Source organism: Suricata suricatta, chromosome 7 (genome assembly GCF_006229205.1).
Source record: "Suricata suricatta isolate VVHF042 chromosome 7, meerkat_22Aug2017_6uvM2_HiC, whole genome shotgun sequence".
In the NCBI taxonomy this organism is placed as follows: Eukaryota; Metazoa; Chordata; class Mammalia; order Carnivora; family Herpestidae; genus Suricata; species Suricata suricatta.
This window is the reverse complement of record NC_043706.1, coordinates 4078906-4101801: the sequence shown is the minus strand read 5'-3', so window position 1 is coordinate 4101801 and position 22896 is coordinate 4078906. Positions and strand designations below refer to the sequence as shown.

The window sequence follows — 22896 nt, the reverse complement described above, 5'->3', positions numbered from 1 at the left end:
CGACGGAGCCCCCCAGGCGCCTAAACACTAACCTCCTAACATGATTTTTTCTTAGGCTTTCAGCATATTTGATTATTCCACCCTATATGTGACACACTTGGGAACGTTGGCTGAGTGTTAGCGTCAGAGTATTAGGACCAAGTTTCTTTACTGTCATAGTAAAGAAGGCGTTGCAGATCTGTTTGTGAGGTCACAGCCAGTTAAAGTATGAGAAGGCCAGGTTATTGTGGAGAAAAGCGGCGGAATAGGAGTTCACGTGTAAAGAAAAGGTGTGCTGTGTGGTCGGGTCCCTTTCCTAACGCGGACGCAGCGTGTGGTGGGGGTGCAGTGTGCGTCAGTCAAACACGTGCTTCCCCTTTGGGTGGGACTGAATTCTAAATAAATCGATGCAGTGGAGCAAGAGTTTACAGATCCTTTTCGTGTCAGCAGTTGAAGCACGAGGCTTGCACGGAGAGCTGGCGTGGGCGTGCCCTCTCGTGTGCTGTCGTCAGCCTGTGTCCAGCCTGCCGGTGATGCACACGTGTGATCGGTCCCGCTGCCCCGTCCTGCCTGCAGGCGAGGGGCCGGCTCTGCACGGTTGCTAGGATTTTGGTTGTCCTGTTGTTGCCAGATCTTATTCTGACAGCACATCCTGTCTGTCTGTCTGTCTGCACAACGCGCTCACTCTCCATGTGTGTGTAGGTGTGAACTGTGCCCTGTGGTGCATGCACGCGGCTCTTGGCTGCTTTTTAAGTACAGGGAGAAAACAATACGGGCCGGTTAGGGGGGATCTTCCCCTCCCACTGTGTCTGTGCGTTGTGTTGGAGCCTGCAAACACTGGCCATCTCCTCCAAGTTACTCCTTATAACTTTATCTCTTACGTAAGTCAGGGCACCTGTTTCACGGGACGTCTTTTGTTCCTGAAATCTAAGGGCTTTTTAGTCCCTTACAAAAGAAAGGGACACGTCCCAGAGCCGGGCTGCTTGGAAAACCTCAGACTGACACCAGAGTGGTTTGGGAGGTCACGGGCAGCCTCTGCTCACAGCCGACTGCGCCAGCCGCGGCTTCTCGTTTTCCAGCTGACTTGCCCTTACCCCCTGAGCAGGAATGTCCAGTGTTGTTTTTGGAATAAGATTGAGGCCTTCGTTCTGAATCTGCCGTGACGAGTCGTCTGTTTCTCCTCTCATCCCAGACGGCCACCTTCCTCTTTGAGATCCTGCCAGCTTCCTGCCAAAGAGTTTTGCCTTATTTTCTTCCTGCTTTTGACTAGCTTACCTTAGTCCTGCGTGTCATTGAAACAGCACACCGCGCGCTCCTGCTGAAACGAAGCAAGACTTTTAGACGGCAAATGTGATCTCAGATGAAGTCAGACCCACGTCTGGTTTGATGTGTCCAAAATCCGCTCCATCCGGTCGGTAAATGCTGGGGGCTGTTTCCGACAAGTCTGCTGTTGCTTTGCTTAATATCTGGCTTTGCAGCCTTGTTGCGGGAAAGCAGCACCGCTGAAACTCTGGATGACGGTACAGAACCGAGATGAATCATTGCAAACGGGAAGATTCTGTAATATCACTTCCATCGTTAATGTCTGGTTAAACCCCCAGTGACCCCCAAATTTCAGGAGTTTTAAGATAATGGGACTTAATCATAGGTGTTTTCAGGCAAAATCGAGAAAAATCACGCTGTGCCCGCAGACCTCATGCATCTCCATGAGAGTTTGAAGGCATTAGGACATTTGGCCTGGTTGGTTTTCCCTGATTATGCCTCCATCATAAAAATTGCAAGGATGTAGCAGTGCCTTCAGGGCTAGCAGAATATTGGGGTTTAAATTTTTTTTGTTATGTCTTTATTTTATTTGAGAGAAAGAGGCAGAGAGTGAGCGGGGAAGGGTAGAGAGAGAGGGAGACACAGAATCGGAAACAGGCTCCAGGCTCCAAGCTGTCAGCGCAGAGCCCATGCGGGGCTCAAACCCACAGACTATGAGATCATGACCTGACCTGAAATCAGACGCTTAACTGACTGAGCCACCAAGGCGCCCCAGAACGTTGGTGTTTAAATGCTTTGTTACGTGTTGGAGGGTTTCCGGAGTAGAACAGGGCAACAACACACCAGGAGGTAGCACAATTTCTCTGGGATTCATCCCGTGAGAAAACGGAGACAACTGGGAACATTTTCTGCTAATAGTCTACGAGGTGATTGAGACCCGTCATGATGACTGAGAACGTTCTGTGTAGCAGAAGTGCTTTTAAATCATTGAAGAAAGGAGCGCCTGGGTGGCTCAATCAGTTGGGCATCTGATTCTGGCTCAAGTCATAATCTCACAGTTTGTGGGTTCAAGCCCTGTGTTGGGCTCTGTGCTGGCAGCTCAGAGCCCGGAACCTGCTTCGGATTCTGTGTGTCCCACTCTCTCTGTCCCTCCCCTGCTCATGATCTGTCTCTCTCTGTCTCTCAAAATTAAATAAGTGTTAAAAAATTTTTTTTAAATAAAAAAAGTTAATCACTAAGGGAAGATTACACCATGCGCAGTATAACTTGGCATCTGTGTTACACCACCTCGCCCCCAGGTCCTACGGTGATCCCGGTGCTTCTGGCCCGATACCCTTCCTCACAAGCTGTGACCTCCTCCCCTCCACCCCTCCCCACTCGAGTCTGAGGGCCACACCGGAGACGCAGCAGCTCCTGGAATAGTGTGCACTCTTCACCGGGGTGAAGTCACAAGTCACTCGTCTTGCTGTGACCACTGCCCTACTGCCCACCCCTCCCTCGGAAGGACCAGCGCTGGGACTTTTTTGGGCCCTAGGGGCCATACATTCCTTGGATCTTCCCTCTCTTTCCTGAGCGCCCAGCCCACAGTGTCCGGCACCCCTCCAGTCCGCCTGGCCCACCTGCCTGGAAAGCCAGCGGTCCCACAGCACACCCGCCGCCCCCTGCCTGCTCACACCCGCGCTGCGGCGGTGGAGACGGTCCCATGGCTGGCCCACCTGCTGCTGCCAGAAGCTCATGACCTTCACTCTCACTGGGCTTCTCTGTTTAATTTCTCAAGTTACTTATCTCTGTCCAAGGTTTGCCCCCCACCGCCGCCCTGCAGGTTTTGTGCACAGTGCCCGTCTCTCCAGCCAGCGTACCCCGTTCAGGCTTTTCGTGGCTCCTCATTGCCCTGAGAGTAAAATCTGAACCCCGTAATTGGACCTTGAAGGCTGTCCATGACCTGGTTCCTGCTAGCTCCCCAGACTCTCCCATTACCCTTCCTCGTATCTTTATCGGGAACATTCTCCCCGGCTCCTGGTTCCCCATCTGCACCCCTTCACCCCTGCCCTGATGAAGTCTTTATGCCTATTTAGCTTTTAGCATAGACAGAGCGAGTCCAAACTCCCCGCTCTCCGCTGCACCCCCCACCAGAGGGGAAGTCAGCTGCCCTTTTCCTGACCGCCCCCCACCCAGCCCCAACACACTCTGCTTCTCCTGTGCCTTGACTTCTCCTTGCATTTTGCCTGTTTGTCTGGCTCTCACAATAGGCTGTCAGTTTGGAGGGCGGGACAGTGTGGGTTTTGTTCGTGGTTGTGTACCTAGTACCTGGCAGCCGGTCCTGCCATGCCACAGACATTAATAAAGATTTGGGCATGCGTTAATGGATTTGTAAATTTCTCATTAAATGATTACTGTGTGAGGGGCGCCTGGGGGGCTCAGTTGGTTAAGCATCCGACTTCAGTTCAGTCCACAATCTCACAGTTCATGAGTTTGAGCGCCGCGTTTGGCTGTGTGCTGACAGCTCAGAGCCTGGAGCCTGCTTTGGATTCTGGGTCTCCCTCTCTCCTCCCCCAGGCTCATGCTCTGTCTCTTTTAAGATGGACCTTGAAGGCGTCATGCTAAGCGAAATAAGTCAGGCAGAGAAGGATACATACCATGTATGCACTCATAGGTCTAACAGGAGAGACCTGGCAGGGGACCATGGAGAGAGGAAGGGGGAAAGAGAGCGGGGAAGAGTGAGGGACACAGATCAAGGGAGACTACTGAATACTGAAAACAGACCATGGACTGGAGGGGGAGGGAGGGAAGGGGTGATGGTCATGTGGGGGGCACTTGTGGGGAGAAGCACTGGGTGTTATATGGAAACCAATTTGACAATAAACTATTAAAAAATAAATAAATCATAGACAACTAAAAAAGGAATAAATGTTAAAAAGAATTTAAATGATTACTGTGTGATAACTCTGAGAGCATCAGGTAACGTTTTTTGAGATGTTAGCAGGCAGCAAGGATTGTTTTAATAACTTCAGAGGTACTAATTTCTTTCTTTCTCGCAATTACCCCATGGGGTAGATCTTCTGACATCACCAGATCTATGAATAATGAAACTCTGGAGGCGGTTGACTGTGCATTGAACCGCTACTCCATCCTGCTTGTGTGTGTGTGTGTGTGTGTGTGTGTGTGTGTGTGGCCAGGACTCCTGGGCTTCCCAGGATGAGGGTGGGGGCTGGGTGCGCTTGGTGGCCCAGAGGTCGTGTTGTTGGGGACACGAGACCGTAAAAGGAACTGTTCTTCCAACATGACACACTCTTCCTCGACGGACATTTGTATGGGGTCCCGCAGAAGGACAGAGGAAGAGATTTGTATTTTAATTTTTTGAAAGTTAGTGGTTTAAGTTTAGTATATGCATCATCTGATAATTCATTAAATAGAACACCTAACTTCTAACTATTCTAATGCAATCTAATGTTACAAAACAACGAAATAATGTAGAGACTATTTACATCCCTGGATAATGTTTTGAGCTTCTAAAAGGGGGCTACCGAAAGGAGATTATTATCAAGTGTCTGAGGTTTCCAGCTTCCTAGTGCTCACAAATTGGAATTTATATTTACTGAAATCGAAGTGGCACCCATCTTTAGTCTAAAAAAAGGCATATCACAAAATAGACTTCTACGTGCGGTACAAATCGCTAGATTTTTGAAATGTCTTATTACTGTTGATCTTACAGGAGAATCATGAAAAAAGTCTCCATGGAGCCCGCTGAGCGACTGGCCAGTCTCCAGGCTCTGTGGGACAGCCAGCCTGTGGCCGAGCAGGGCCCCTGCGGTGAGCACGCATTTTAAAACCAAATTATAAATGGCTGCATGGATGTCCCGTGCCGGGAAGTTATGTCTATTCCTAGTAGGCTTCTGTAAAGGTACAATTAGTTTTAAGGTGTAATTACCACGCACAGACTTTAGATTGGTGAACAAAAGTCCTATATTTAAGCTGTGTTACCTCCTCCTGTGTACTTAACTGTAGAACTGGGGGGAGAATCTTTGCTTTTTCCCAAACAGAAGGAAATAATCAGCATGGTCAACATCAGCCATATTTAAATTCTTAAATTTTCACTTAAAGATCGTTTAGCCAACAACCTGTGACGTTTCTGTTGTGTGTTTCAGGTGGATTTTCTCAGATGTACGCCTGTGTGTGTGACTGGCTCGGATTTTCATACAGAGAAGAAGTGCAGTGGGTGAGTGCTCACACCCACACACACACACACCCACACACACACCTGGAGAACAGTGCGGTGTTTGGCTGGTTTCTTGCTTTCTTTCTTTCCCCACCGCCATTCATTTTTTTACTTAAAATATTCCTTCCTCAGATCACGTGAAGATCTGTCTGTATCGTTGTTTAATTCTCCCTGCATCCCTCTTTCCCGATCATCTGCGCGGACTATTGACGTGATTTAATTCTGTTTCAAATAGGATGTGGACACCATTTATCTGACACAGGACACCAGGGAGTTGAATTTGCAAGACTTCAGTCATCTTGACCACAGGTAAGCCGCTGCTTTCTGTCCTCCCTTGTACAACTGATTTTGCTTCCAGAGCCACACTTCTCTGCTGGTGCTTCCAGACCCAGGCGATCCCCCGAAAATCGTGTCCTGAGGGGAATCGGGTGAATCTAAGAGTCTCTGAATTTCGCCTTTCAAGTAATAGCGTCAGATGTGTTCATTTGGGGTGGAGGTTCATGTGTGTACCTTAAATCCAGAGTTAGAAACTGTGGAAATAATATAATTCTGAGGTTCTTAAACTGGTTACAAAAGTCTATTTAATCATCTGCCCTGCGTGTGTAATATATATAACATAGTACTTTTTTTTTTGCCTGGTTGTTGCCATTAGAACATTTTTCTAGGAGGCAATTTTATGCTGCGATCCTGAGAAATGACTTTCGGTGGACAGTGGCTTGATGAATTGGGGACTGGCTCCCGGCGTGCATACGTTGGTGGGAACAGGTTTGCCGATACCTTCCTTCTGATGGTGGTAATGGAGCTGTGAATCCTCGTTATTTGAGAGGCTTGTAGGGTTTAAGATCTTGACTTTCATGTGTTTAGGGCCGTGGCCAGTGGGTTGAGCCCCGGGGAAGGAGCTTGGTTCAGTCCGTCACCGATGTTTTGCTCCCTGATGAGGTGGAGCGGTGCCCCTGTGTCCTTGTGGGGCGTCCTGGCCTCCTCCGCCCTGGGCGTGCTGCGACTTCTTTAAGTGGCAGACATCAGTCCCCCTGCGGCAAACCTCAGTCCAGCGCATCTGTCCCCGCTGTCCGGCCGAGAGCGGGTCCTGGCCGCGTGCCTCTACCTCTCATGCTGTGCGCCCAGTTGGAGTGCATATCGTGGCCTGAAAAGTGCCACTTCAAGTTATCTTCCCACCTATCTGGCAGGAGGACCCAGGATGTACAGGGGTCCCCGAAGAGTTCTAGCCAACAGAACGGAGCAGAGAACACACCCGGGGAGCCCTCTCTGCAGCGCGGGGGCTTACGAGGGCGGCGAGGTGAGGCGGGGCCAGGCCTGAAGCCCCGGGTCCCTGAGCGTGGATTTGCATCCTGCCTGTGGGGTGCCTCCTGGGTAACTCCTGAAAAAACGAACTGAGAAACAAAAAAGGGAAAAATCCTTACTCTGCAGGGCTTTTCCCATAAAAACAGGAAATTGTGTGTAGGCTAGGAGATGTGGGTGGGCTATGGCATCGATCTCCGTGTGCTTGGCCCCGGGATCCCTTCACAGGGGCAGGCCCTGAAGATGATTGAGCCTTTGTTTATGTGGGTTCTATCTTTTGGGATTGATGAGAAATTAAACTAAAACATTTATGAATTCCTTTAAGAAGGTTGGTTAACCCATGACATGCTAGCGTAGGTACCATTTTCACGAAACGTAACTATTTACCGGGACAAAATACGTCAGCCGGAAGAGTGGCTTCATCCGGGTGCTGACCTCCAACTTCTGACTTGCTGGGAAGCAGCCGGTTGGCCTGCCTGCTTCTGCTGGCGCTGTGGCGATGGCTGGCGTTGGCGGAAGTACGTTTGGAGAATCCAGGCTGACGCGGATGTGTAGTCAGATGAGGGAGAGTTGTTGGTGCCTCTCCGCCTAACTGGGATTTCCTTCCTGGAGACTTCACCGCGACTACCAAGTGATGGCTTCCTAAGGACCAGGGCAGCGTGGAACCTAAAACCGGATCAGCGGACTTGGAGCCCCTGGGGGCTCAGCTGGTTGAGCATCTGACTCTTGATTTCAGCTCAGGTCATGATCTCATGGTTCGTGAGATTGAGCCCCACATCGGGCTCCATGCTGGCAGCGCAGAGCCTGCCCGAGACTCTCTCTCCTTGCTCCCTGCCCCTCCCCTGCTTGAGTGCACGCACTCTTGCTGTCTCTTTCTCTCTCAAAATGAAACAAATCCATTCCGTCCATCTTGTACTTTGAACTGATCCTACCCCTAGATGGTTTTGTAGCATTCTCCATTGTTCATTTAGAACTTACTGGCTCACTGAGTTACGCGTAGTGTGCAGGTATTTTGCTCTTGTACCACAGGGAGAAAAGAAGACATTTGTTAACTGACGATCTTGTCAGAAAGTCTGCGCAGCGAAGCTGTCAGGCTCATAGTGGCAGATAAAAGTCTCCCCGAATTCTGACGTTTTCTTTAAAGCTACAACTTTACTGTTGGAAAAATAGTAAGTTTTGAAGGTACTAGCTAACTTTTTACACTTTAGAGGAAATATCCGCTAAATCCCATGTCTGAATTAGCCGTACTTGGTCATTGTTTTTCATGGTGTTCATGGTGTTCCATGAGGAAAGGGAGCGAGTCCTGCTTCTGTCTCCACCACGCAGACCTGTCACCTTGACAGTATGACCCCTTCGGTCGAGAGAGGAAGCATTTTGTACTTGTTTCTGTCTTGTCACGGAGGCGTGTACTCAAGGGCTAAGATTTAATAAAATGAGTACTTTTTACTTCATCAAGGGCATTAGTTTTTCTCTTTTTAAAGTTTTTTTTTTCTTTTTTGACAGAGAGACAGCATGAGTGAGGGAGGGGCAGAGAAAGAGAGAGAGAGAGAGAGAGAGAGAGAGAATCCCAAGCAGGCCATGAGCTGCCAACACAGAGCCTGGCATGGGGCTGGAACTCACAGATGATGAGATCATGTCCCGAGCCAAAGTCAAGAGTTGGATGCCTCACTGACTGAGCCACCCAGGCGCCCCAGCTTTTTCTTTTTCTTTTTTCTTTTTTTTAAGTTTATTTATTTACTTTTAGAGAGCTAGAGAACACACACTGAGGAGGGGCAGAAAGGGAGGGAGACAGAATCCCAAGCAGGCTGTGTGCCGTCAGCACAGAGCCCGACACAGGGCTTGAACTCATGGACCCGTGAGATGGTGGCCTGAGCTGAGATCAAGAGTTGGACGGTCAACTGAGTGTGCCACCCGGGCTCCCCAGGGGCGTTCCTAGATGAACCTGGCAGCTGTTGGGAGAAGCCGGGTGTGCGGCGGTAATGAATTACAGTGACGGTTGTCCCAGCCCGGCACGGCCGTGTTGATTCCTGCTAAGGAGCCAGGGGTTTGCCCTGCTGTCATTTTTATACGCTCCGCACAGACGTCCACATGGCATAAGGGACAATTTGTTTTAGGGTTATTATGAAAGCACTTTTGAACTTGGGAGGCCCCTGAAGGAGTCTTGGGGTTCCCCAGGGGTCCGTGGACCGTACTTGGAGTAAAGACACCTGAAGGGCAGCTTGAGGTGTTTCTCCGGCTTCCTTGGTTACACCTCTCATGGTGTAGCTACACCACGGATCGGCTATGTGTAGCGTCAGTGCCATTTTCCTGCTTATCCACTGCGCTCGCTTTGGTGATTGATCTGTCCACAGAGGGAAATTGTATCTGGGGAAGCTACTAAGTACACTTACTTGAAATATGTAGAAATATGTAGGGTCCTATCCACCATTGAGAAACCTTGTCAAAACTTAGAATTTTCCTACAAACAGATTTTTCCGAATTCCTTAGCTGGAGAATTTTCATTTTGTCAGAAAACACTGCATTAGTAATCATTTACTTTTCCTACTTGGTAAAGGGCTAGAGGGACTTTGTCATTACTGAGGCTAGATCAGTAGGTGGAAAATTTTTCCTGTAAAGGGCCAGATAGTAAATGTTTTAGGCTTCACGGGGCAGACCACCCCTGTTGCAATCCTGTGCCACCACTGTTAATGCTCAGAAGCGGCTCTAGATGACATATGATTGAACGCGTGTGACTGTGTTCCAATAAAACTTTATTTACAGACCTATGCTCTGTGGGCTGTGGATTGCTGGCCTCTTCTCTAGGTCAGTGGCTTCTCATGTGGGATGTATATACCCAAAGAAAAATGCAAGATCAGCGATAAAAAATATTAGAGCTTCTATTTATATTTATTGCTGACTCATTTTAAAATTTCTATCTTTGTTTAATATACAACACATTACTGTTGTATTTTGTATATAATAACTATGAAAAGATTAGTTCTCAAAGCTTTTTTTTGCAAGTTTTTTAAATTGCAATGGGCTTAGTAAGAGTGGGGCTCACTGCTCTAGACGTCCCCTCTCCTACTAATGCCTCAATACTCGGACTTTCTTCCGAACTCTGTCTCTTGCGCTAATCTTCGAAGTTTATTCCCTCTATCTCGAGGATTTAGTTTTTCCCCCATGATTCTTCCTATCATGATTAGCACAAGCCTCTATATAATGAGGCCTGGGCTGTTGGATAGCCTGTTTTACAGCAGTGTATTGGATGAACATTTCTGTACGTTAGAGTCTGAGCAGACTTATCCATTAAGGGATAGTCTGTACTTAAGTGGCACCGTAGTTTGGAAGGATTCATAGTGGCCCAGTTTGAGTGCGATATGGGTCACACTCTGAATTTGAGAGGTTTTACAAAAATGTTATTTTCTCCTTTGGGTATGAATTGTGGAGAAGAGAATGGGGGAACGAGGCACACTGGAGGGGCAGGAGGAGGGAGCCCACGAATCACGTGTTGTGCCGGAGCTTGTTGGCAAGTGGGCAGTGATTCTCACACGCGTGGCTGCGTTTTCCCATGTGGCCGTTGGCTCCCATTAGCTCTATTGGAACGTAATTCCCGGTTGGCCGTCATTCAACGCTTTATCTTTTCATTCCAGTCCTCACACTTAGACACATCCTTTCATAAGAGTCTCTAAAATCATTAGTGGTCCTGGGACAGAAGGTCTCTGGGGCCAGGTTGCGTCTGTCTTGTTCGTGTCGTGTGATGTGATGCCCTAGGGTCAACCGGTGGCTCAGAACAAAGGATTTTCAAGGGCACTGAGCTGCCCTAGGGAAGCAGACCAGAATCCTGGGAGGGAGGGGGATTATGGATTATATTTTAAAAGCTGACTGGATTACTCAAACACTCTTTGCCATACGCAGGCTGGCAGTCATTAGAGGATTCACATTCTTAGCCTGGTTGTGCTCTCTGCTACCTACTCCAATCCGTGGCTGCATCCTCTCTGGATTCCTGGAAATTCTATGTGTTCCTTTCAGTTCCCTCACCCAGGCCGGCATCTCCTGCATCCAGGAGTGTGTGTACTACCGTTCTCTTCAGCTTCTCCCAATCGGGAGGTTTGGGTCGTGTGTGTGGCATTGATGGTAATGTTGCAGGTCTGATGATAGGAAGACTGAACACGGTTTCGGCGGCTTTTCTCACATGGAGCACAGGGACGGAGGAAACAGTCTGTGCCCATGGGATCCCCTTCGGCACCCCGGGGAGATAGACTGAGAGGTGCGGCTCTAGGGACCTGGCAGTCATCGCTGTCATCAGACGGACCCTCCTCATGTCACTGTTCTGATTTGCCCGGGATCTGCTCTTCGAGACACATAGTCATCATTAGGACACCGTGACCCTCATATCACGTGACCCCCACAGACTGAGAAATGGGGGAAATGTGTGCAGCGTCCTGAGGCCGCTTCCGAGCCTTCCAGGAGCTCTCTTTCCTTTACAACTGCCTCTGTGTTTGTGCATCCTCAGCTGCCTCCCTCCAGTCTTCGGGGTCTGTCACGGGGCTTCAGGGTAGATTACGAGCAACTTGAATGCCGTCATGGGCAACTAAGCAGCTAAAAGGCTGTGTCAGAACTGCACGGAGGACCAGAGGCTCTGTTGCTCCTGACCAAGCATCCCCGAGGGGGATGACTGTGTGTGTGCTCCGGCCATCCAGGCCCTCCCTGGAGAAGAGCGGTTAGGAAGCACTGTGCTCGGGAAAGTGCCCACGCGCTTGTCAGCTATAGCTTCCAAAATTTTATTTGAGTATGTTCTTAAAATGTGTTCTGCTTTAGATACCGATGAGCCAAAAAGAGGCGTAGCTTGGAAAAGGCTTTTCCGTACGTTTGTCACAGGACCTCTCAAAGGTCTGTGAGCTGACATGTGATTTGCACGGGCGGGGAATGGCGGGGTGCGGGGGGCAGGCGAAGAGAAGGTATAGCTTTCGACGATGTGTCAATTTTTCTTGCTCCCAGAAGATTTGTAAGATGAGCTAATCTCGTCAGTCCTCTGAAGACGCAATGACATGCATCACTGAACTTGAACTTGGCCCATGAGAGCCCAGCCGGCAGCTTATTCCCTTCAGACTCGTGCGTGCGTGTTTTCCTGTTTCTTACTCATCGAAGTGACATTCTTGAGGCTGATGCTTTCAGGAAGAGTTTTGAGCGGGGATTAATGTTTATCAAGGTAGTCCCAAGGGCATTGGTGTCATTCTTTCCTGATCTAGGCTCTACCTCTTTATTCCCACTCTCATTTCAAAAGGAAGAAATGCTGTTGGGAGTGTGGGGCCGGGTGTGAAGAGCACCAGCTCGTGTTTTCCTTTCCAGAATGTCTGCGAACATTTCCGTAAGCAGGTCTGACCGGGGTCAGATGGACTCGGATATATGAGTTGATGATCCTTTAGGGCACGTGGAGGAAACAGTGGAACTTGCTTTATGTTTATTTTGCATCCATTTTATTTGTACAAGAGTATGTTTTATACTGAGCATGATATTGTGGGACATATATGTCATTTACAGAAAAACACACAGATTTGGGGGAGGTTTGTGCTAAACTATTGTTCAGTCAGAAAGGAATGAGCAGAACATTTAGGGACCAGCTCTGTACCTTCCAGAGTCAGTGTGTGAGTGGCCTCACCAATCCTTCAATGACAGACTGGACACACCTCTACGTGTGTTAGCAAAACAGGAAGGAATAGCTGATCCACAACATTTGAAACTTTTTAAAGCCCTCCAACTTCCATTTTCAAACTAGATATAAAGGAGAAAAGTCTAAATTATCCCCTTAAAGGCTCTCAAATGGATGTTAGGAAGATACTACTGTGGGTCGGAATTTAACCCGCCTTTCAGAACACACGTTCCCTCGTGTGCGGGTAGAAGGGTGCGGGGCGGTAAGGTAAAGGTACATGTAGAAAGGTGCATTCTCCCGAGTAACCCCTCCTTTGAGCCTCTGAATGTTTGTTGGATTTGTTAGAGGGAAATCTTTACTCCTGTGCTGTGTGGATATACTACCAATAATCACCATGTCACCCGTTGGATTATTACCCTTTACCTTTGAACTTGTCCCACTTTGTAGATTATGGGGCTTGCTAGGCATTCTTTATATCTGTCAGTTATTTTCATTTTTTACCGCCTTTTTGGAGAGTCTCACACTGTCTATTTAAGAACCACAGTGTTTTTACAGTTTCAGAGAGGAGGAGGCAGGCAGGGACACGAGAGTAAGGAGGGAAATTTGGCCCAAAAATAATTGGAAAAATTGAATTCTTACAAAGCCCTGCAGAGCAGAAGGATGAGGTTTAACAACTGTTATTCAGTGGGTGATCTAGAATCTAGAGTAGCAAGGAATTAGGCAAGTGACTTAGAGCCTAAATCACTTGCCAACTTCTTTGTTTCTGCATAGCATTTTGACTTTTTGAAATAGTCCCTCACCATTAGCAGTTTATTTTTAATATCCAAACCAACAAGAGTGCGGTCGTTATTTGAGAAATCACTTCAGGAAACACGTTATTATTGACTTTCCAAAGAGCAACGAAGTGAATAGTTGAATATGATGGTTAGGGTTTGGAGTCTTCGATCTAAAATCCCACGGCCGCACCGCCCTGGCCTCACTGTAGAGCAGTGTGAAGGCAGGGAGAGTACTCTGTGAGATGAGAGCGCCGTGGGTAGAGCATGGCGGTGGGTAGAGCGTGGCGGTGGGTAGAGGGGTGGCGGTGGGTACAGCGTGGTGGTGGGTAGAGGGGCGGCAGTGGGTAGAGCGTGGCGGTGGGTAGAGGGGCGGCGGTGGGTAGAGCGTGGCGGTGGGTAGAGGGGCGGCGGCGGGTAGAGGGGCGGCGGCGGGTAGAGCGGCGGCGGCGGGTAGAGGGGCGGCGGTGGGTACAGCATGGCGGTGGGTAGAGGGGCGGCGGTGGGTAGAGGGGCGGCGGTGGGTAGAGCGCGGCTGTGGGAGGTGGGAGTCGCACCGGTTGGGCTGGGGCCCGGCTCCGCCCCGACCAGCCCTGTGTGATCCGGCCTCTCTCAAACCTCCCCAGGTCTTGGAAGTTTCCATCTGTGAAACCACGTGAATGGTAGTAGTGCCTCCCTCCTGGGGTTATTGTGAGGACTGCATGGATTCATAGATCTAAAACACTTACTATTGGTACAGAAAATATTTAAATAAATGCTTGCTGCTTTATATTCTAAAAGACCTGCCTCCTTCTAAAATAAACAACTATATGAAGTGGCCAGTTTTCTTATTTGAAAGGGAAAGAGAGACACAAAATCCCTATATTACAGAAAATTTGGCATGTCCAGAGGCTAGTTCATGATCTTCTCTTTAATTTAAATTTTAGCTAGTTAACATATTGTGCAATATTGGTTACAGGAGTGGACTTCAGTGATTCATCACTTTTAACAACACCTAGCTCGTCACAAGTGCCCTCCTTAGTACCCATCACCATGTGGCCCATCCCCCACCCTCCTCCCTCCATCAACCCTCATTTTGTTCTCTATCTTTAAGAGTCTTCTGTGGTTTGTTTCCCTCTCCCCTTCCTTCCCCTTCCTTCCTGTATGCTCATTGTTTTTTTTTTTTCTTTAAATTCCACATATGAGTGAAATCATGGTGTTGGTCTTTCCCTGGTTGACTTATTTTGCTTAGCATAATACGTTCTGGGTACACCCACGTCATTGCAAATGGCAAGATTTCGTTCTTTCTGGTGGCAGAGTGATATTCCATTGTAATGCACACACGACATCTTTATCCATTCATCAGTTGATGGACATTTGGGCTCTCTCCATAGTTTGGCTATTGTTGATAAGACTGCTATAAACATTGGGGTGCATGTACCCCTTTGAATGTATATTTTTATATCTTTTGGGAAAATACCTAATAGTGTACAATTGCTGGATTGTAGGGCATTTCTATTATTAGTTACTTGAGGAAATTCCATACTGTTCTCCAGAGTGGCTGTACCAGTTTGCATTCCCATCAGCAGTGCAAGAGGATTTCCCTTTTCCACATTCTTGTGAATGCCTGTGGTTTCTTGTGTTGTTCATTTTAACCATTCTGACAGGTGTGAGGTGGTATCTCATTGGGGTTTTGATTTGTATTTCCCTGATGATGAGTGATGTTGAGCATCTTTTCCTGTGTCTGTTTGGCCATCTGGATGTCCTCTTTGGAAAAGTGTCTGTTTGTGTAGTTTGCGTATGTCTTCACTGGGTTATTTGTTTTTTTGGGTTTTGAATTTGATAAGTTTTTTTTTAAAATAGATTTTAGATCTTAATCAGATATGTTGTTTGCAAATATTTTCTCCCATTTCAGAGGCTGTCTTTTAGTTTTGTTGGTTTCCTTCACTGCAAAAGCTTTTTATCTTGATGAGGTCCCAATAATTCATGTTTGCTTTTGTTTCCCTTGCCTTCAGTGACATATCTAGTAAGAAGTTACAATGGCTGAGGTCAAAGAGGTTGCTGCCTGTGTTCTCCTCTAGGATTTTGATGGCTTCCTGTCTTATGTGTAGGTCTTTCATTCATTTTGAATTTCTTTTGTTTAGGGTCTAAGAAAGTAGTCCATTTTCATTCTTCTGCATGTCACCGTGTAGTTTTCCCAACACCATTTGTTGAAGAGACTGTCTTTCTTCCATTGGACAGTCTTTCCTCCTTTGTTGAAGGTGAGTTGACTATATAGTTGTGGGTCCATTTCTGGGTTTTCTGTTCTGTTCCACTGATCTATGTCTGTTTTTGTGCCAGTGCCATACTGTCTTGATGATCACAGTTTTGTAATATAGCTTGAAATCTGAAATTTTAATGCCTCCTCTTTGCTTTTCTTTTTCAACATTGCTTTGGCTATTTGGGTTATTTCTTGGTTCCATACAAATTTAGGATTGTTTGTTCTAGATGTGCAAAAAATGCTGTTGGTTTTGATAGGGATTGCATTAAATGTTTGGTTTGCTTTGGGTAGTATAGACATTTTAACAATGTTCTTCCAATCCATGAGCATGGAATGTTTTTCCAATTCTTTGTATCTTCAATTACTTTCATAAACATTCTATAGTTTCCAGACTACAGATCTTTTACCTCTTTGGTTAGGTTTCTTCTTAAGTATCTTACTGGTTTTGGTGCAATTGCAAATGGGATCGATTCCTTGAGTTTTCTTTCTGCTGCTCTGTTACTGGTGTATAGAAATTTCTGCATGTTGATTTTATATCCTGTGACTTTGTAGAATTCATGTATTTGTTCTAGCAATTATTTGGTGGAGTCTTTCAGGTTTTCTACATTGGGTATCATGTCATCTGTGAAGAGTGAAAATTTGACTTCTTCCTTATCCATTTGGGTGCCTTTTCTTACTTTTGTTGTTTGATTGCCGAGGGTAGGAATAACAGTGGTAAGAGTGGATGGCCTTGTCGTTTTCCTGACCATACGGGAAAGGCTCTCAGCTTTTCCCCTTGAGGATGACTTTAGCTGTGGGTCTTTCATATCTGGCCTTTATAGTGTTGAGGTACGTTCCATGTTTCCCTACTTTGTTGAGGGTTTGTACCAAGAATGGATGCTGTATTTCATCACATGTGTTTTCTGCATCTTTTCACAGGATCATATGGTTCTTATCCTTTCTTCTGTTAATGTGGTGTATCACGTTGATGGATTTGCAAATATTGAACCAGCCCTGCAGCCCAGGAATAGATCCCACCTGATCATCATGCGTAATTCTTTTAATGTACTGTTGAATTTGATTTGCTAGTATCTTGTGACAATTTTTTTGCATCCAGGTTCATCAGGGATATTGGCCTATAATTCTCCTTTTTCAGTGGGATCTTTGTCTAATTTTGGAATCAAAGTAATTCTGGCTTCATAGAATGAGTTTGGAAGTTTTCCTTCCAGTTCTATGTTTTGGAATAGGTAGTAACTCTTGTTTAAATGTCTGATAGAGTTCCCCTGGGAAGCCATCTGGCCTAGGACTCTTGTTTTTTGGGAGATTTTTGATTACTGATTGAATTTCTTTGTTGATAATGGATCTGTTCAAATTTTTGGTTTCTTCCTCTTTCTGTTTTGGTAGTTTGTGAGTTTCTAGGAATTCGTCCATTTCTTCCAGATTGCCCAGTTTGTCGATATATAGTCTTTTATGGTATTCTCTCAAAATTTTTTCTATTTCTGTGTTGATTGTGATCTCTCCCCTTTCATTTGTGATTTTTGCCTATTTGGGTTCCTTTCTCTTTCCTTTTGGTAACTCTGGCTAGGGGGTTATCAGTTTTGCTGATTCTTTCAGAGAACTTGGCCTTTGTTTCATTAATCTGTTCTATTTTTTTAAGTTTCTATATCACTTATTTCTGTTCTAATCTTTATTATTGCTCTTCTTCTGCTGGCTTTAGGCTTTACTTACTGTCCTTTTTCTTTTCTTTTTTTAAATGTTTATTCATTTTTGAGAGACAGAGAGAGAGAGAGCATGGGGGGGTGGCAGAAAGAGAGGGAGACACAGAATTTGAAGCAGGCTCTAGGCTCTGAGCTGTCAGCACAGAGCCTGATGTGGGGCTTGAACACTCAGACTGTGAGATCCTGACCTAAGCCAAATTTGGACACTTAACTGACTGAGCCACCCAGGCACCCTATTTGCTGTCCCTTTTTTAGTTCCTTTAGGTGTAAGGTTAAGTTGTGCATTTGGTACCTTTCTTTTTTCTTGAGATAGGCCTGAACTGCATAGAACCTTCCTCTTAGGACTGCCTTTGCTGCATCCCAAAGATTTTGGACTGTTGTATTTTCATTTTCATTTGTTTCCATGAATTTTTTAATTCTTCTTTAATTTCCTGATTAACCCATTCATTCTTTAGTAGGATGTTCTTTAGCCTTCATGTATTTGAGGGCTTTCCAAGTTTTTTCTTCTCTTCAACTTCAAGTTTCATAGTGTTGTGATATGAAAATACACATGGTGTGGGCTTGATCTTTTGTACTCATTGAGGGCTGATTCGTGTCCCAGTCTGTGATCTCTTCCGGAGAATGTTCCATGTGCGCTTGAGAAGAATGTGTATTCTGGTGCTTTAGGATGAAATGTTTTTAATATATCTGTTAAGTCCATCCAGTCCAGTGTGTCATTCAATGTCATTGTTTCCTTGTTGATTTCTGCTTAGATGATCTGTCCATTGCTGTAAGTTATTATCAATGAGTTTCTTTATGTTTGTAATTAATTGATTTATATATTTGAGTGCTTTCATGTTCGGGGCAAATATTTTTACAATTGTTAGATCTTCTTGATAGACAGACTTCTTAATTGTGATATAATGCCTTTCTTCATCTCTTGTTACAGTCTTTGTTTTAATGTTTATTTTTGGGCTGGGGCAGCGAGAAAGGGGGAGAGAGGATCTGAGGCGGAGTCTGTACTTACAGCAGAGTGCCCAGTGTGGGGCTTGAACTCATGAACTGTGAGATCATGACCTGAGCTGAAGGTGGACACTTAAGTGACTGAGCCACCCAGGCGCCCCGATGGTCTTTGTTTTAAAGACTAGTTCGTCTGATACAATTCAGCTACTCTGGTGTGTTTTTTTTTTTCTGCGACCATTAGCATGATAGACCTTTCTCCATCCTCTCACTTGCCCTCTGCAGGTGTCTTTAGATCTAAAATGAGTCTCTTGTAGGCAACATATACATGGATCTTGGTTTATTTTTTTTTTATCCATTCTGATACCCTATGTCTTTTGATGGGAGCATTTAGTCTTTTTATATTTAGAGTGATTGTTGTAAAAGATATGAATTTATTACCATTATGTTGCCTGTAGAGTTGGTGTTTCTGGTGATATTCTCTGGTCCTTTCTAATCTTTGTTACTTTTGGTATTTTTTTTTCTGCACTCAAAGAGTCCCCCTTAAAATTTCATGTAGGGATGGTTTAATGGTCACAACTCCTTTGGCTTTTTCTTTGTCTGGAAAACTCTTGTTCTCGCCTTCTGTTTTGAATGACAGCCTTTCTGGATAGAGTATTCTTAGCTGCATATTTTTTTCGATTTAGAACATTGAATATATCCTGCCATGCCTTTCTGGCCTGCCAAGTATCTGTGGACAGATCTGCTGTGAACCTGATCTATCTTCTCTTTTAGGTTAAGGACTTTTTTTCCCTTTGATGCTTTCAGAATTCTTTCATTTTCTGTGTAATATGAGATTTTGACTATGTCTTGGTGATGGCCAGCTTTTGTTGCATTTAATGAGAGTTCTTTGTGCTGCTTGGATTTGATGTCTGTGTCCTTCCCTAGATAAAGGAAGTTTTCCGCCAGAATCTGCTCACATAAACCTTCTGCTCTCTTTTCTCTCTCTTCATCTTCTGGAACCCCTATGATACGAATATTCTTATGTTTCAATAAATCACTGAGTTCCCTAAGTTTGCCTCTGTGATCTGTTGCCTTTGTTTCCCTCTTCTTTTCAGTTTCATTATCTTCCATAATTTTATCTTATAGATATCATTGATTCACTCTTCTGCCTCATCCAGCCTTGTTTTTATGGCCTCCATTTTGGTTTGCATCTTGGTTATAGCATTTTTAATTTCAGCCTGACTAGATTTTAGTTCTTTTACCTCTGCAGGAAGGGATTCTCTGGTGTTCTCTGCTTTTTCCAAGCCCAGCTAGTACGCTTATAATCATTGTTTTAAAATCTAGTTCAGACATCTTATTCGTATCTACATCGATTAAATCCCTGGCCTTCCTTTATTTCCTGTTCTTTCTTTTGAGGTAAATTCCTCCCTCTTGTCAGTTTGGAGGAAGAAAAAATGACAACAATAAAAATAGACTGAAATAAAAAATTAACAATTAAGGAAATTAAATAAGGAAGCTAGATCTGAGGTGTGTTTTGGTTGGATTGTTCAGAGAAGCGGCCACGTTCTCTCCCTCAGATTCTGCAGATTGTTCTGTTGGCCTTCAGATGGATTTCCTGTGTGTTCCGAATGGCTCGATGCTGATCTAGCCGCGTTTCGGGGACAGACAAGCCCAGGCGCCCTGCTCCTCCGCCATCTTCATTCCTCTCCCTTCGTGATCTTCTCTGTGATGCTGTCCTTATCTTGTCAGTTTTATCGTGGCATTTTGCATTTTTTGGAAACAAGTGAAAAACTTGGTATATTTGAAGGTTTTTTTTAATTTAATTTATTTTTGAAAGAGAGAGAAAGAGACTGTGTGTGAGTGGAGGAAAGGCAGAGAGAGATGGAGACAGGCTTCCGGCTCTGAGCTGTCAGCACAGCCCCAACGTGGGGCTTGAACTCACAAACTGTGAGATCATGACCCAAGTCATGACACTCAACTGACTGAACCTCCCAGGTGTCCCTAGGTACATTTTTTTTTTACTTTTTTTAAACATTTACTTATTTTTGAGAGAGAGGCAGAGACAGAGCGCAAGGAGAGGAATGGCAGAGAGAGAGGGAGACAGAATCCGAAGCAGGGTCCAACCTCTGAGCTGTCAGTGCAGAGCCCAGTGTGAGCCTTGAACTCATGAACCATGAGATCATGACCTGAGCTGAAGTCGGACACTTAACCAAGTGTGCCACCCAGGTGCCCCTACATGTGAGTTTTAAGGGAAGGTTTGGATCATTCAGAGTTGCCAACTGAGATGAGACATAAGGATCTCAACTTGCATTACAAACCCCAGCCCACGGCTGGAGTAACAACCACCACAGCAATGAATAACTGCGTGGAATACGTTTATATCACGGGGAAAGCTACGGAATATTGATTGTCTTCTCTCTCTTCAGCGGAGTGTAGGAAGAGATTCTGCTCTGTGACTCCACAGGGCATTAACACTGGGTCTTCCTCCTCAGGGTTTGGAGCCTAAAAATGTCTTTGTTCCCATTTTAAGGAAGTGGTAGAAGCGTCCTATGGAAATGACCAGAGAATATTCTGTTGCCGCGTTGCCAAGACTCAGGAGAGGGTTCCCTGCCCTGCTGTAGCTCTTCAAGGGTGACTTTGCTCTTCAGGTCAGAAGTCAGGTGGCAATTCAGAGTGTCTTAGCAGATGAAGGCAGAGCACAGTGGGATGCAGGATTGGTCCCGTAGATGATGGTAACAAGCTGTCACCAAGGGGAAATAGTCAAGACGACAAGCGTTGGTGTTTGAAACTTTTACATTGTGTAGTGTAACCCCAGGGGTGCTTAGTGAAAACCTGAGGACGGCTTGGTTCTGAGTGGCACAGACCCCACCAGGAAAGTCCAGGGAGCTCTCTGCAGTGAGGTGTCCTTGGCACAGCGGTTGGGAGGCCCACATGAATGACTGAGTTATCCTGTGTTTGTTTATCTAGCCACTTATTACTGTGTTCTTAGAAAGCCGTCCAGGAAAATGAACTCTTGGGAGTGAAATTATTTATGTCCGGTCTTGAGTATTTCCTGTGGAGGCAAGATATACCAGTTTTGGTCATTATTGGTGATAGTTTATTATATTTAGATGGCGTGTCCTGGAAACTAGGCCTCTGTGCCGTGGCTGGCCCGGTGACTTAGATGTTCTGAGAAGAACAGATCTCGGAATCCTAAATGTCACTCAGTTCAGACCTTGACTTTTCTCTGCGTTTGCCGAAGTGTTCCTGGATGCGTGCTTCTCAGACTTGAAGCCCCCTGTTCCCCACACAGTCCAGGCGGGTGAGAGGAGCTTTGGACGTGAGAAATGGAGGTTTTACGTATTGTTGTCTGGACCTCTAGTTTTATTTACGTCTGTGTTTGTTTTGTATTCCAGTTGTGACCATTCTGCAACTTACGCATCCCGCTGCTAAGCGGGTATTTGGGTTAGCTTGCTGACTAGGTTGACTAATGCTGTGAAGTCCATTCTTATGGTTGTTTACGTAGAGAAAAGTTCGCAGTTCTGTGTACCGGATGCGAATCATAGTAGAGTCAACCACCATGTTCTCCGTTTAGGTCTAGAAACAGGCTCTTGTCTCTCCAAAGAAGACTTTAATGAATCCGTTTTCAGTCAGTTCCCCCTGCGTTCCTACCGTACCCGGACCTAACAGTTACGCTAACGGTCCTTATATTTATAGTTTCATTATAAAAGTGTGCATGTTTCATTTGGGGTTGTATTAGCTCTTTAACCAATTTCAGAAAAAAGTACTGTATTTTGCCGTGGCTCTGGTTCTAGCCTCTGGACCGCTCTCCGCCTTAGCTTCTCTCCTGCCTCCAGGCCCTCTTGCCTGAATAATGGAAGTTGTCCCCTTCCTCTGATACATCCTACCGACATTGCTGAAACCATTAACCTCCTGAAACATCTCTGCTTAAAAGCTTTTCATGGGCACCCTGTCAATAGTCCCGTTTCCTTAGCGTTCGGGCCTTATTTCTAGATACTAAGCGCTCTCTCTGGTTATCTGTTGCTGGATGGAAATGGGCTATGGCTGGAGTGGTCACTTTCAATTCTCTGTCACAGTTTGGGGCTTGATCTGGCTCCATAAGGTGGTTTCTGGTTGGGCTCTTTCAACAGTTACAGCTGGACGTGGGCTGGGTTGGGAACCATCTGGAAGGCTCCCTCAGTCACATGTCTGGTGGTCTGCTGGACGCTTTGCTGTGGCCTTTCCGCATGGCCTGGACTTTCTCAGAGCGAGGCAGCTGGATTCCCTGGGCGAGCGCACCGGAAGGAGTTCAGCAGGCGCCATATTGTTGCCTTTTCTTACCTCCAGTGGAAGTCCCGCGGCCTCAGGGGAAGGCACGGGTGTTGTCTCCAGTGTCTGACAGTGACGATACAGCCATTGTAAACAATGTTTTTGTTTTTGTGTAAGTGCACATTTTTATTTCTCTTGGTTGAGGACCTAGGACTGAGATTGCTGGATCTTATGGTCAGTGTAGACCGTAAGAACTTCACAGAGTCTGTCAGACCAGTTTCCACGTCAAGTGTGTCATTCGGGTTCCCATAAGCGACATACCAGGTTTCAGTTGCCTGACATTATTATTTTTTTTTTTTTTAGCAATTTACTCAGTTTGTAGTGGCATCTTGTTTTGGCTTTAAATTGCATTTCTTTAATGGTTAGTAATCTCAGACATTGTTTTATGTACTTCTTTGCCATTGATAGATCTTTTTTGATGAAATACCTGTTTAGATTTTTGCTTATTTTAAAAAACTTGGTTGTTTCTTATTAACTTCTTCATACATTCGGATACCAAGTTCCTCGTTAGAAATGTGATTTGCAGATCTTCCAGTTTACCGAGTTTTCCTTTTACGGATCGTGCTTTTGAT

At 45.8% G+C, this 22896-nt stretch overlaps 1 protein-coding gene across 1 annotated transcript in view; it reads left to right on the top strand.

Moving 5' to 3' along the window:
• Positions 1–22896, top strand: part of CARMIL1 (capping protein regulator and myosin 1 linker 1) — a 298331-nt gene that overhangs the window by 121559 nt on the left and 153876 nt on the right. The window contains exons 6-8 of the mRNA XM_029944967.1: positions 4955–5052; positions 5388–5458; positions 5694–5767. Of these exons, the coding sequence (XP_029800827.1) occupies positions 4955–5052; positions 5388–5458; positions 5694–5767 (243 nt within the window). The remainder of the gene's footprint in view (positions 1–4954; positions 5053–5387; positions 5459–5693; positions 5768–22896) is intronic.